At 35.5% G+C, this 15,804-nt stretch overlaps 1 protein-coding gene across 5 annotated transcripts in view; it reads right to left on the reverse strand.

Moving 5' to 3' along the window:
- GCFC2 (GC-rich sequence DNA-binding factor 2) overlaps window positions 1–15,804 on the reverse strand; it is a 47,131-nt gene that overhangs the window by 16,318 nt on the left and 15,009 nt on the right. Inside the window, exons 6-12 of one of the 5 annotated variants that reach the window (XM_026481915.4) lie at window positions 11,314–11,500; window positions 9,449–9,572; window positions 8,424–8,505; window positions 7,833–7,945; window positions 6,679–6,878; window positions 4,627–4,777; window positions 23–144 (exon numbers count right to left, since the gene is read on the reverse strand). In XM_026481915.4, the coding sequence (XP_026337700.2) occupies window positions 23–144; window positions 4,627–4,777; window positions 6,679–6,878; window positions 7,833–7,945; window positions 8,424–8,505; window positions 9,449–9,572; window positions 11,314–11,500 (979 nt within the window). Of the gene's footprint in view, window positions 1–22; window positions 145–4,626; window positions 4,778–6,678; window positions 6,879–7,832; window positions 7,946–8,387; window positions 8,506–9,448; window positions 9,573–11,313; window positions 11,501–15,804 lie in introns of those variants that run through there. The other 4 variants (XR_003312115.4, XM_044391924.3, XM_057309086.1 and 1 more) reach the window with 4 other exon arrangements.

Raw genomic sequence — 15,804 nt, forward strand, 5'->3', positions numbered from 1 at the left:
TATTAACTCTAGAAATTATTACCTGTTTGCCTTTACTAACTTCATTTGCACAAGTGGAAAGTTCTTCAAGAATCATTCTGCAGTGTGTTATTAAACTTGTTGTCTGTGAGGTCGACAAGGGATCCCAAATGAATTCTACAAAGTCTGAAACAAAAGTTTCTGTAGTGTACAATTTATTTACCAGACTGCTTTGCTTTTTACGTATAAACAACTGAGGCCTCTAACAAAGACTTCCATCCTATGCAATTTAAAATCCATGCCAATCACTACCATTATGTATTTGCATACATCCTCAACTTCCTTGTTCTTTCTGTGCTGCTGAACTTGTCTAACTCAACCACAGCCCTAGTTAAATCCACTTGTCACCGAGTCTGTGGCTCCAACCATGTAGCTAAAACATGGCTAGAAAAAAATACACTTTAAATTTATCCTTGCTCTCTCAGTTAATGGACTTGACTCTTCTAGACAACTATTTACCTTTCCTTTTCTCTTCCCTTGCTCTCACCCTCATGCTCATAGTTCCTCAACTGAAAACAGAAGAAAAGTTCTATAAGCAACTACTGCAGAATCTACACACCTACCTACATCTATGCCCACATACTCTTGTCTTCCAGTCTTACGGATGAAGCACCCAAGCTCCTCACTAAGGCCAACATTTTCTTTGTGCAAAAGGTCTCAACCCCTTTGGCTTCTGGAAGATCCTGTTCCCAGAATTCTTCCCTCTTAACTTCGGTACTGCCATCACCTCTACTGGATCTTTCCCATCATCCTACAAACAATCATTCTCTTATACTGAAAATAATCCCTCCCTTGACTCTTCCTTCCCCTCTATTACTGCCTTCTTTCCTTCACTTTACAACAAAATTTAAAAAACTGTCAAAACTATCTCTCATTTCTTTCCTATTAACTCTTGAATTCACTTCAATTAGGCCTTATCTCCAACCATTCTACCTAAACTATATACCACTGCAGATGACCACCACATTGCAAAACCTAAGGGCTGATTCTAGTCCCCATCTGACTTATCAGCAACAATTGGAACAGTTGATCATTCCCCTTACAAACATTTCTTTTCTTGGCATCCAGGGTAGCATTCCTGGTTTCCCACCTATCTCTGTGGTCTCCTTTGCTGTCATCTCTTTGATTCATAAATGCTAGAGTACCTTAGGACTCAGGTCACTTACCTTCTCTTTCCCATCTACATTTATACCCCTAGTATTTAAGGTCAGTTTTGTGGCTCTAAATGTCATCTATGTGCTGATAAACTCCAAATTTATGCCTGCTACTTGGCCCTCTCCTTTAGACTCATATATTCAACAACCTAGTTGACATCTCCACTTGGATGACAGGCATTGCAAACTCAACATTTGTTGAACTAAGCTCCCGATAACACTGCCTTACCCTAAACACGCTCCTCTCAGTCTCTTCCACTTCAGGAAATGGCAACTCTGTCCTCCCAAATGCTCAGGCCCAAACCCATGCAGTCATTCTTGATTCCTCTCTTGTTCCACATAACCAAACCATTAGAAAATTGTTAGTGCTATCTTTGAAATGTATGCAGAATTCAACCACTTTTCAGCACCTCCACTTATAACACCCTAGCCCGAGCCAGTATTATCTGTTGCTTTGATTATTGCAAAGGCTTCCTAAGTGATCTGCCTATAGTTTATTCTCAAAACAGTAACCACAGTGATTCTGTTAAAATGTTAGGCAGACCAATTACTTCTCACTCTTTCACTTACAATAAAAAATGAAGTCCTTACAAATGATTATAAGGATCCATATAATGTAGCCCCTGTCATTTTTTGGGAAAGATTTTTATTTTGGAGAGAGAGAGAGAATCTCAAGCAGACTCCACGGAGTGTGGAGCCTGATGCAGGGCTCGATCCCACGATCCTGAGATTATGTCCTGAGCCAAAACCAAGAGTCGGATGCTTAACCGACTAAGCCACTCAGGTGCCCCAGCTTTTGTCATCTTGTTAACCTCTTCCTGTTCTCTGCCCATCCTCACTCCACTAAAGCTATAATGGCCTATATGCTGTTTTTCAAGCAAATCAGGCTGGCTCCTGCCTCAGGTCCTTTGCATTTGCTGTTTCCACTGCCTTGGATTCTGTTTCCCCAGATACTCTGATGGCCCACTTCTTCCTTTCAGAATCTACTCAGTTGTGACCTTCTCAGGAAGACCTTCTCTGGCCAATATATTTTAAATTGCACTCCTCTTTGATAATTTGTATCCCTCTTACTTTTTCATCTCAGCCCTCATAACTAACATTTTCTAAATTTTATTTATTATCTTTTCACAGTATGTAAGCTCCAAGAAGGAAGGGATTATTATTTTGTTCACTACTGTATATGCTGTGTCAACAACAGCGCTTGACACAGGGTAGGCCCTTGTAAAATACAAGTTAAATAACAGAAAAAATGAAATAGGTTAAAAAAAAGACAAGAACAAAACAGCGATTTCTCAAGCATCTAGAAGGTTAAGTTTCTTCTTCTTCTTCTTCTTTTTTAAAGATTTTATTTATTTGAGAGAGAGCACAAGAGAACACAGCAGGGGGAGTGGCAGAGGGAGAGGGAGAAGCAGGCTACCCACTGAGCACAGAGCCCAATGCAGGGATTGATCCAGGATCATGACCTGAGCCAAAGGCAGATGCTTAACTGAATGAGCCACCCAGGAACCCCTAAAGGTTAGGTTTCTAATAACCTTAGAAATATTTGGTCAACTGAGAGCCTACTATATGCCTAGTGTTCAATACAAGAGACACAGCAATGAATAAGATTAGGTAGGTAGCTGCCTTTGAACAATTTTGTCTAATAGCAAATACATTTATATAAGCAATTATAATTCAGCGTGCTGGTGTTACTGTAAGTATGAGTTCAGAGTGCTATAGGAACCCAGACAGGTATGTGTAAACCAGTTCCTACAAGTGATGTCTATAATGAGTCCTGAAAGATGAAGAGGAATTAGCCAGGTGGAAGAGGTGGGGCTGGGAGGTTTGTCAAACGGACGGAACATAGAAGATAAAGCCCCAGGAAAAATATAGCTGAAATGCAGTAGAAGTAGGGATGAGAAAAAGAAGGAACAGAGCTTAGCAAGAGATGGGGCTGGAGAATTACTAAGCAGAGATGTGATTCTGAAAGGCCAAGAAAGTCATGTTAAAGAGTTTAAGTTTCATTCCAAGGGCAGTGAAGAATGATAAAAGTGTTTTAAGTGAGGTGTGATAGGATCAGACTTACATTTTAGACAAATTACTTTGGTTGTAGTAGAGAAAATAGGTTAGAAAATGGGAAAAAACAAAAAACAAAAAACAAACCCAAACCAGATGTGGCAATTGCTTACATAAGGAAGTAAGAAAGATGAGGAGTGAATGACTCCAAAATCCTGGTTTGACTACAAGGGTAGATGGAGATGTTACTTTCTAGATAAGGTATATAAGAGGAGCAGATCTGCAGCAAAGATGGTTAAGTATGATTTCACATGTGGACTGTGAAGTGCCTGTTGAACATCCAAGTGGATGTACTCAGAAGGTACTTTGATAAGAGAGATCTAGACTTCCTCCAGTTCTTTTGGATTTAAAATTATGTAGAGCACGACTATCCGAAGTACCTTTCTGAATGATGGAAAAAACACATTATATCCGTACTATCTGAAAGCCATGAGCTACATATATATGACTATTAAGTATTTAAAATGTCATTAGTGTGACTGAGCAACTGAATTTTAATTTTACTTGGTTGAAAATTTTATTATCACATTTAGTTACTGGTTACCACACTGAACAACACAGAAATAGATGGCACTAAAGGAGAGTATGAACTGACACACAGGGCTCATGAAGAGTACATGGGGGTCCAGGACAGAGCTTGAGAATAAATACATAATATTAATTTCTCATACTTCTACTTGTTTGAGGGGCTGTTTAATTTTAAATGATGTATTTGGAGTTTTTAGAAGAGTACTTAAATGAGGCACACATATTCTGTGCTATCATTTACAGAGCGAGGTGAAAGTAGTAACTTGCTACTACAACCATGACTGTACTGCAAGATACACTGAGAAAAATCTTTAAAGTTTAGCCAAATTGGCTAAGAAGCAATACAAAAGTGGTTGCTTCACCTTTTAAGAGTTCTGCAGCCTTTGCTATGAGAATCCGTTCTCAGGGACGTGGTGAAACAGATCCTTATCAAGTACAATTTCAGATGAAACAAGTCTTCAGACTGAAGCACAGATAAGCATCAAGGCTAAGTGCGGATGAGGGGAAGATGTAGTAAGGTTTTTTAAACAAAGAAATGAAAAGAAACAGGGAGAAGTCCAGGGAAAGAAAGAAATCCAACTGTAGTAGGAATGAAAGCATGGCACTAATAAATGAATTAGGTATTACAAAACCAACACTAATGTCACAAATGCTAAAGGCTGAAGAATACTAGCAGTCTGGTAGTCAATCACTTGTGCAAAGGAGCACTTTTTAATCACCTTCAATTATGACATCTATTGATTTTTGCTGCATTTTACATTTCCCTGGGTTCAAAAACTTCTGAAAAAAAATCTGTCAATGTAAAAAGAAATTAATGATCTTAGACTCTGCCAGAGAATAATTTAATTTTACCAAGATTACAAAGCAATACCTGTAAGTCGAGGAATAATTGTTTTGTTGATGACAGTGGACAAGATTTTCTTATCAGAACTATCTTCCTTCTTTGAATCCTCCATACCACTAGCCATAAATTCTTCTATAGATGTGAACCACGGCATCTGTTTTAAACCTATGGCATCAAACTTATAAATAAAGTTATTAAAATTATCAATACATTCTCAAACATTTTAAAAGTTATATTTTTCAGTAATCACCTGAACTTTTCTGAGAATCAAAAAAGAATAAGTTCATATTTTAACCCCCTGTATTTAGCACTAGGCCACCGAGACTAGGCAGGATCACATGACTAAGACATGATGTCTAAACAGTATGACAAGAAACTATATTCTATCCATCATTCGTATGACAAATACTTCAAAAACGCCCACTGTGTTCAGAACCTGCTACACTTTACTTTTGGGAACAAAATATACATTTTTAAGAATAGCACTTAAAATAACCATGGAATTTGTTTATAAAAATTCATTTACCTCATGCAAAATTCATTTCTGGTTCCCTCAATTCTCATCGGCACAAATGTGTATTTTACAGGTGGTTTAGCTTAATAGGCAAATGGCAGACGGCCAATTATTATTTGTTGAATGAATGCACAGATCAGCTTGAGTGGTTAACAACTAGGCTGCTGTCCAACCAACTACTTATTTTCTCAGGGATAAGCTTAGTTCCTGTACTATGAAGACTGCCTGGCCCTAAACCTAACACAGCAACAGGCATGCATGACCAGGACAGAGACAGATAAAAGGACATGGCTCTGTCTCCTTCACTTTGTTAAATCTTCATCTTTGGTTCTCTATTCCTTCAATTTCATTTTCTCATTTGTTTCCTTACTAGACATATATACATGGATGTTGCACTATCAGTAAAACTTCCTTCAAAATCTTCTTCCCGCTGGAAAGTCCCCGTTCCTATTAATGGAACTACCACTGTTCTAATAACCCAGAATCAAAACACTGGGACCATCTTTCAATGTTATGATGTGTCAGAGTTATTCTCAGTATTTTACTAATTCTTTATTTTAGTTCCAATATAGTTAACATACAGTTGTATTTGTTTCAGGTGTACAATACAGTGACTAAACACCTCTATACATCACCCTGTGCTCATCAGGACAAGTACACTGCTTATTCCTCATTGCCTATTTCACCCATTCCCTTGTCCCCCTCCCCTCTGGTAACCATCAGTTTGTTCTCCATGGTTATGAGTCTGTTTCTTGGTGTCTGTCTCTCCATCAATTTGTTCTCCATGGTTATGAGTCTGTTTCTTGGTGTGCCTCTCTCTCTCTCTCTCTCTCTCTGTGTAACCAACCCTTTCTTTCTCTCTCCTTTGTCACTACCATTCTATGTGAGAAATTCACTGCCTTGGACTTGGGGTACAGCAATAGCCTTTCAGTATTATATCCACCTCTTATCTCCCTTCTCTTCAAGTTAGCCTGCTGCTAGGACTTCCTAAAACATTACTTTCATAATGCTACTCCTCCAATTATTTACCAAAATAAGTTCCTATCTCTTAATTTAGGATCTGAATCTCTATACAGTCTCTAGCTCCTGAACAACGATTTCTCCTTATGCACCCTTACAAAAAAGTTTGTCTCCTGTTTAAATCTTCTATACCCTTCCAATCCTCATTTCAACTCCCCCTCCTCAATGCAGCTTTCCAAACCAAATTATTACCAATATATCATCTCCAACTTCAGAACTCTTGGTACCTATGTTAAATTTCCCCAAACAGACTAAAATTCTTAAAAGCTAATACCATCTTAACATTTTTAAATCATTTAAAAATAATATTAAACTCATCACAGAAGAAGCTAAAAAACAAAAAGTGTTTCCTTGACAGATGTTCAGTCCTATTCAGCCTTAAAAATAAAGGGGGAACCAAAAATAAAAAAGATGAATGTAAATTATTACCCCAAAGCACTAATTATCAATTCCAACTCTATGTATTTTAAAGCTAATCTGATAACAAGGGCATTTAAATAATGAACGTGACAGAATTATTTCTGTTATATGTTAAGCTTAAATACCTTAAGAGGATTCCAATCAATCAACTGAACTCGGATTAGGGGATTTAAAAGCTTCGGTATGCACAAACTAATGAAAGCTTCGTAATAAGAATCAGGATACTTTTCTCGCCATTGTTGAAATTTCAACAAAATATGCTGGATATTACAAAAATCATCATGTACATCTTCAAAAATCTTCTTACGATCTTGTGAAATGTCACCTGTAAACAAAATGAGTCTGTGTATATAATACATTTTAAGTTTGTGAACTTTGTTTCCTATAAACAGTCATGTACAATGATATATAATCAACGAAACTGAAAACTTTCCTTGGATATTGACATATAAATTAGTTTTTATTTAAAAAAATCACTTTAATAGCAATATTGACACTAACAAACTCCACCACTTATTGAATCGCTGCTATGTCAGCATCATAACTATCTTCTCTACAAAGCAGGTGTTACTATCCTATTTATTACAGACAAAAAACAAGCAAACAAGCAACATGAGATTCAGGAAGGTCAATGGATCTGCCTAAGATCCCACAGAATACAGCCCTTCTTCAAACCCATCTATTTGACTGTAAGGCCCACATTCTTTCAAATATACAATATTTTGCCTTCTCATATCACTAAAATTTCTAAGTAACCTCTACCCACAATGTGGGGCTCGAACTCATAATCCTGAGATCAAGAGTTGCATGCTCTAGCAACTGAGCCAGCCAGGCGCCCCTAAATTTACTTTCTATATCATCATTACAGAAAGTATATAGTAGAGAAACGAAACAAAAAATGTCCATGGTTCCTTTAAAAAAGATGAGGAAGGCTGAGGGAAAAAACTATAAAGATGCAGAATACTCAGAATGTTCCTCCATTTTATCCCATTTTTTCAGAGGTAGAAAAAGTCTTTTTTTTTTTTTTTTTGAGTAAACTCTAATCCCAAAGTGGGGGCTCAAACTCACAACCCCAAGATCGAGTCACATGCTCTACTGACAACCAGCCAGGTGCCCCAAGAAAAGTCTAAAAAGGGGGGGGGGGAAATGTGTTCATTTTTTCCTGAATTTTCCCAACTATTTTATATAGCTTATGTATTTAAGGGCAAGCATAGTGAAGCATTTCCTACTACCATTTCAATATTTCAAATTAACACATATTAGAAACTTGGTAACTGACCTTGGGTTTTTTGGAAGTCATTCATGTCTGCTGAAGATAGTTCATCATCACTAGATGTCCCTTCCTGATGATCACAATTTCCAGAAAGTGCCCTTGCTTGTCTTCTTCGTGACCTATGTTTTGCAATAAACCCAAAACAAATTAAAAACAAACAGTTCCTGCTGAAAAGAAATGCTTTAAAACAAAAAGTAGAACTCATCAATGCCCAGAATATACACCACAGAATTTTATGCTAATGTTTTTGGCCTTTCAGTTTGATTAATCTGAATTGGTGGTCCTCCCTTTTTTTCTTACAGGACATTCCCAGGGGCTACCCAGACTTTAAAGAGGGGATAACAACATAATAATGCCTGGCTGTAGTTACACGCAATTCCTGGACGAGTTAGTGCCATCTTACCCGTTCCTTTTGACTGACCCAATACACCAATGTGTCTTTAAACCCTGGGGATGAGGACTGTTTAATTTTGGTTTTACGTCATTCTCACGAATTAATGTTTAGTTATGGTTAATTATACCATATGGGTTAACTATATTTAAGTAGTGAAAAATACTTGCTCAATGATGCTTTAAGTCTTCAGTTTATATAGCTACCTTCGAGACTCAATCTCTTCTAAAATCCATTGAGTTTTTTCATCTACAGCCAAGCTTTCATTTGTTGATGTCTCAGCTCTGCCTGTTAATGAGTAAAATTGATTTCATACTGCAAATTCTTAAAAGAAATAAAGTGAGACACTATTAAACCAAAGTTGAATCTTGGGTGTATATACATATAGGTATATATATATATACTTAATATGCTTAAATTGCATATTTCATCATGCAATGCAATTTCAATATTAACTCCCTATCACAATATTAATAAGCATTGAGCTTGCTAGCCTGACACCTTGGCTGGTGAATATAGTTCAGCACTTGACAATACTAACGAAATTCTACCAAGTTTCTTTTTCTCATGGTCTTTTTCGGTAGTTTTCACCAGTTTTTTTTCTGTCCCTGAATTGCCAGAATTATTTGCGTTACGTTATTCATATTATTTTCTACTTTAGTATGTACCATAATTTATAAGCAACTACAGGTCATGTGTTTGAGACTCACTTTGCTTTAATCAGCTATTGGTTATGATCTCCTTTCTTTCACTATTCCCTGGACAGCACTTTAATAAAAGGAAGGCAATTCTGAAAATACAAAACTAGTGCGAGAACTAAAGGCAGCATCCAAATCTTATTTGAGATCTCACAGATGATTTTCCACTGACCACCAAAACATCTTTAACCTCCATAACTAATCTGTAGAAGGGCCATGAAATCTTTATTAAGTTAGATTTCTGACACAGCGTATAGGTTTATGTCAACTCATCTCAAAACAGTCATCACCTGACCATATATCCTGTCTCAAATACTAAATGATTAGAAGTTACAATTTTTGTCTTAGACTTAATTCAGGACATTTTGAAGCCCTAGCTCTAAATATTTTGAGGTTTTTGAAAAGGGATAGGTGAAAGGTTAGTGGGAAGATACGCAAAAAGCATTTTTTATATAGGAATAAAAATATTTTATTCTCCAGCTGATTGCCAGTTTAATGAATAATAAATTATATTGAACATGAAAAACACTAACGTGATAACTGCTGTAAATACGTTGATTCATGTTTTAATTCATCTTGCCTGCGTTTCATAAAGGTCATGGCTTGTTTTAAAAGGAGTGCATGCATGGATGATTCTATTTCTTGGATGCTGATAATCTGAAATACACATATAAGTAACATTTTGTAGGTCATCAATAATGAATTACAAAAAGTAATACATAAGCATATGTTTATGCTCAAGTCTTATATAAAGGAACATTTTCAATACTACCACATTTTAATTAAAAAAATATTGTGAGATAAAAATGTGAGAAATAAATGTAGATATAAGTTAAAAGCTGCCAATGCTTTTAATATTGATAAAACCAGAAAATCAACTTACTGTACTAAAACAGCTATAAATATCATAAGTAATGAAAGCAAACGGGCTGGAGTCAGGGCCATAGATAAGAATGCATAGATAAGAAAAAGGATTCTTTATTTGAGATATGAGGAGGAGAAAATAAGGGATGCAGCTGTTTTTCACAAGCTGAGGGGGGACACTGTAAGAGAGCACTTGATGAAACTGATAAATTTGAAAAAATGGAGAATGGAAGAGACCTAACCAGACAGGTAAAAAAGCTGTGAAGCAGAAATGAATGATTATTTAAAATCAGCATTCTTATATTTCTTGGGCAACAATTCCCCCCACTCCAATGATGTTCCATAATAGCTGCCACGGGTACATCAATGTGGAGGCCAAGAGATTTTAACAGTGTCATTCTTCAAGGATCAATGAAGAAAGTTGTACTGCAATAAATATTTCAGAAAGTAACTACCAAGGGACAGTAAAGTGTAGCCAACTTGAAACAACAGGAGAGAAAAACTCCAATTGTTAGGTAACATTTTAAATGTAAATAAAAAGCAATGAAGAAAGAGCATATTTTTTAAAAGGATTCACCTACTTAAAAAGAAGTCAACTCAAGACCCTAATGTAAGGACTTAGTATGTATAAAACAAAAACAGAAATTATAAAGGGAAAGAATGAATCACGGATTTGATTAACACAAAAATTTCAAAACATCAGGATGTCAAATAACCACTGCAAGCGAAATCAAAAGACAAACCATAAGTTTATCTACATCAAGTAGGATAAAACATTTAAAAATTTTAAGCAGTAAGAAATTTTCACCATATAAGGAAAAAAAGAAAGGAAAAAAGTCTTTTTTCGCAAGAAAAAGACTACATGTGTTAATAAAACAAAGGGTTGTTTCAGATCAAAATAAGTATGTAAGACAAAATCAGAGAGGAAGACAAACCACAAGAGACTCTTAACCATAGGAAAAAAACTGAGGGCTGCTGGAGGTGGAGTGGGGGATGGCGTAACTGGGTGATGGACATTAAGGAAGGCACGTGATGATGTAATGAGCACTGGATATAAGACTGAAGAATCACTGAACTGTACCTCTGAAACTAATAATACACTGTATGTTAATTAGCTGAATTTAAATTTAAAAAAAGGAAAAAAATGGGAAAAAACCAAATATGTAAAAACAAAAACCATTTTTTAAATGAAATAAGCTAAAAATAAAACTGATACAATCCTTCTAGCAAATAATTAAACAATGTTTCATAAGCCTTAAAGATATTTAGACACTGACTTAATAATTCCCCTTCTAGGAATTTTTCTTAGATGGAATTTTAACATAAAAATTTATATACAAAACTTTGTAATACTAAAATAATTGCAAAACACCTCACTGTCCAACATTAAGGAGATACTTAATGTTGCAGTATGTCAAAAATGTATAGGAAAACCCTAGAGGAAAGTATTTCATTGTAGGATTTACTTTTAAAAATCTCACGGTAAGGGGATTTCTTTATAAAAAAGGAAATGTTGTATTTATAACCACATTACCTTTTCATTAAGACAGTCAATTAAATTTTCCACATAAATTTTCATGCTTTTATAGAATTTAAAATTTAGGGCTTGATTTGATGAATTCTCTAGGTTCTGGATGGTACTCTTTGAGCTCTTGACATCTTGTATATATTTTTCATATTCCCTCAGGTGTGAGCGGTGAGTATCCTGTAGCAATGTTAATCTAAGTGAACAAAATAAAGAAAAATGAAAACTTTTGTTTTTCTAACTTTTATTTCTACTACAGTAAACAGCAGTATAATGAAATTTTTTCAAAGCTACCTTACAGAGACCGCCAAGGAAACTGACAATCATATAAACCTGGGTTTATGAGACTCGTTATGCAAAGGAGAGTGGCACAATGAAAGAGGTCTCAAAGGAAAAGGTAGGAAAAGACATAGCTTTTTTAGGTGCTTGAGCTAATCAGAGGGTAATTTTAAAGCGAAAGTTAACAACTGTGGATTGATCAGAATTGGTGAGTTTCTAGAACAATCCAAGGTCATATATTTGAAACTCAGGAGTCCATCGGGAGTTGCTGTTAGATCTGTTTGTGGTCTTTCTCGGAATATTTCAATAAGCTGGTATTAAAACCATTTGAGCATGTTATGATTCGGTATAATCTGTTTTGTGACTCAATGGTTTTATCTGTCATTAGAATTTGATGTTCTTTGAGGCATATTTCATTTTCTGTTTTTGCTGTAGTCCCCCATACAATTCTCCGTTGATCAGACAGCCTTTTTTCCAACCCTTATGATTATCGCATATATTAACTGATGTAACATGAAAAAAAAGTGTCAAATATAATTCAATGTTTGTTTTTTTTAAGATTTTATTTATTTGACAGAGAGAGACAGCAAGAGGGGGAACACAAGCAGGGGGAGTGGGAGAGGGAGAAGCAGGCTTCCTGCCAAGCAGGGAGCCCGATGAGGGGCTCGATCCCAGGACTCTGGGATCATGACCTGAGCTGAAGGCAGACACTTAACGACTGAGCCACCCAGGCGCCCCAATGTTTGCTTATTTTTTAAAATTCAGTTATCTCTCCATATACCTGCCAGTGGAGGAGTAAGAAACACTATTTCTTTAAAAATATCTGGAATGTGTTTTCCACTAATATTTGACACTGTGAGTACATTTTAATTAGAGAATTAACTACAAATGAAATAACAAATTTGTAGTGTGTGGTCTTGAACTGAATTTTTCAAAAATTCTCAACTCCTCCAGCTAACCTGCTGTACAATGAAAAGTCATTAGTAAGTACTTGCTTAGACCAAATGTCATCTATCCAAGTTTCCCTGGAACATTGATTAATGCATTTGTCTTTCAAAGTTTTTCCTTGCTTTTTGTAAAGAATGGAGACAGTTAAGAAATAAGTCGATAATAATGGACAGAAAACATTATGAATAAAATGCTTTAACTGAGTGGAATATTACTGGCTATAGCAATAAGCTCATAAATATATAGTACATGAAAAAAGCAAAGTAAGACCAGGGTATACAGTGTGCTTCATTTCTGCATTAAAAAAATGGCACAATACATAAGTATATATGTACTTGTACAGGTATACAGACTACTTCTGGAAAGAAACATAGGAAAGTGGGAAGAGTAATTTTCTCTGGGGAAGGTGACTTTTTTGTGTGTGTGTATCTTTTTGTACTGTTTGATTTTGTCTTTGACCATGAAAACATATTTTCTTTTTAAAATAAAGAACCCAGTTAATAAAAACATAAAATAGGGGCAGCTCAGTTGGTTGGGACTCTTAATTTTGGCTCACATCATGATCCCAATGCCATGGGATCAAACCTTGCATCGGGTTCCATGCTCAGCAGAGTCTGCTTGTGATTTTCTCTCTCCCTTTCCCTCTGCTCTCGTGCGTTCTCTCTCTCTCAAATAAATCTTAAAAAAAAATACACTAAAGTTAAAAATAAAACCTATCCAGATAAAGTGAAATGCTAATCTCCATCAGTGGTCTGCTACCTTCTTCCTATTCTATAATTCATGCAAGACAACTGTCTCCAACACAATTTCAAAAAAGCCAAAAAACAAAACCTCCCAAGTCCTAAATTACATGCAATTTTTGATGCAATTCTAGCTCTTTTCTTCCAATTAAGGAAGGACTATCAGAAGGACAGTAAATAATAAAGAGGTTATTACAAAAATAGTCTTGAATCAAGGCAATCTTCATCATTTAATATCACTACTGCCAACAATGACCTAGAACACAGCTTGGCAAACTTGCCCTGTAAAGGTCAAGATGGTCAATATTTTACAGTTTGGAGTTAGATGGTTGCTACTGTTACTACTCAATTCTGTTATGTAGCACTAAAGCAGCCAAAGACAATACATACATGCGTAAGTATGGCTATGTGCCAATAAAACTTTGTTGATAAAAATAGGCAGTGGGCTGGTGGTTTGCTAAGTCCCTATAATATAGATAGCCTAATATCTGAAACAGGACATCTAAAAATTTTTGTATTTATTTCACTATACAAATGCTATAAAATGCCTTTTCTATATCAAACCATTTAAATGAGCAACTATGACCAATCTATCTTGGCTGCAATATGATTACAGAATGAACCTACAAAAGATACAGGGGAAGAAAATTTGGAATATATTACTGTGTATTAGAAAAAAATTCCCATTAAAAAAAAAGCAATGTTTTTCATGAACATCATCGTTCCATCGTGTTTGGAAAAGATACTTGGTGTGACTTCAATCTTACATATGTTAAGACTTTTCTGTTACCTCACATTTGATCTTTCTTGAAGAGTGTACTCCATGTGTGCTTGTAAAGAATGTACATTCTGCTACTGTTGGGTGGAATGTTCTATATGTCTGGTTAGGTCCATTTTGTTCAAGATCACTGTTTCCTTATTGATTTTCTGTTTGGAATGTTCTATGCATTACAGAAAGTGGAATACTGAAGTCTCGTATTGTTATTGTATTGCTATTTCTCTCTTCAGCTGTCGATATTTGTTTATATAGGTGCTGTAATGTTAGAGGCATACATAATTATAATTGTTTACTGTTATTATTTCTCATAAACTGATCTCTTTATATACCATAATGTCATTCTCTGTCTCTTGTAATAGTTCTTAACTATGCCACTACTGCTCTTTAGTTTACTATTTGCATGGAATATATTTTTCAATCCTTTTACTTTCAATCTATATGTATCCTTAAATCTAAATGAGTCCCTTGCAGACAGCATGTAGCTGGATCTTAATTTTTTTTTATCCATTCAGCCACTCTATGTCTTTTGATTGTACAATCATTTTATATTTAAAGTAATACTGATACAGAAGGATTTGCTATTGCCATTTTGTAAATTGTTTTCTGTCTTGTAGTTATTTTCTGCCTTTTCTTCTCTTGCTACTTTAGTGTTTTGTTGATTCTTTACAGGGACTTGCCCTCAGTCTTTTCTAATCTTTTGTGGTTCTATAGGTTGTGTGTGTGTGTGTGTGTGTGTGTGTGTGTGTACACACACGATGGGGGTTACAAAAAACAACTTATAGTTCTAATCTATTTTAAGCTGATAACAACTTCAATCACATACAAAAAACTATACTTATTCCTTCATATTTCCTCCACCTCTTTTTACTGATGTCACAAATTACATTTTAAAATTGTGTATTCAGTAACAGCGTTACAGTTTTTTGTGTTTATCTTTTAAGTTCTATACCTGAACGAAAAGTGATTTTCACATCACCCTTACAGTACATGAATATCTATTTGTCTACATATTTATGTTTGCCAGACAGCTTTATATTTTATTTTTATATACTTCATATTACCAGCTGGCTTCCTTTCCTTTCCTTTCAACTTGAAGGACTTTAAATAGTAATATTTGTAAGGCAGGTTAATGGTAATGAACACTCTCAGCTTTTATTTATCTGAGGTCTCTATTTCCCCTTCATTCTTGAAGGACAATTTTACTGGTTTTAATAGTCTTGGCTGGGAGTTTCTTTCAACACTTTGTGTATATCATCCTACTCCTTCTGGCCTATAATATTTCTGTTGAGAAATCTGATAATCTTATGGGGCTCTCTAGTATCTGATGAGGTGCTTTTGTCTTGTTGCTTTCAAAATTCTCTTTCTGCCTTTTGAAAGTTTGATTATGTCTCAATATGAGCGTCTCTGGGTTCAACCTTCTTGTAATCTCTTGAGCTTGAAATTGGATACCCACTTCCTTCCTCAGATTGGTAAATTTTTGTCCATGGTATCTTCACATAAGCTCCCTGCCCCACTCTTTCTTCTCCTACTTGGACTTCCATAATGTATACATTGTTCTGCTTGATGTATCCTGTAAGTCCCTTAGGCTTTCTTCACTTTTCTTCATTTTTTTTTTGTTCCTCTGACTTGATAATTTCAAATGACCAGTCTTTGAGGTCACTGCTTCTTTCTTCTGCTTGATCAAATAGGTTGCTGATCTCCTCTAGTGAAGTTTTCAGTTCACTTATTGTATTGCTTAGCTCCAGAATCTCTGGT

The sequence above is a fragment of the Ursus arctos genome, unplaced genomic scaffold (assembly GCF_023065955.2).
Source record: "Ursus arctos isolate Adak ecotype North America unplaced genomic scaffold, UrsArc2.0 scaffold_8, whole genome shotgun sequence".
Lineage (NCBI taxonomy): Eukaryota > Metazoa > Chordata > Mammalia > Carnivora > Ursidae > Ursus > Ursus arctos.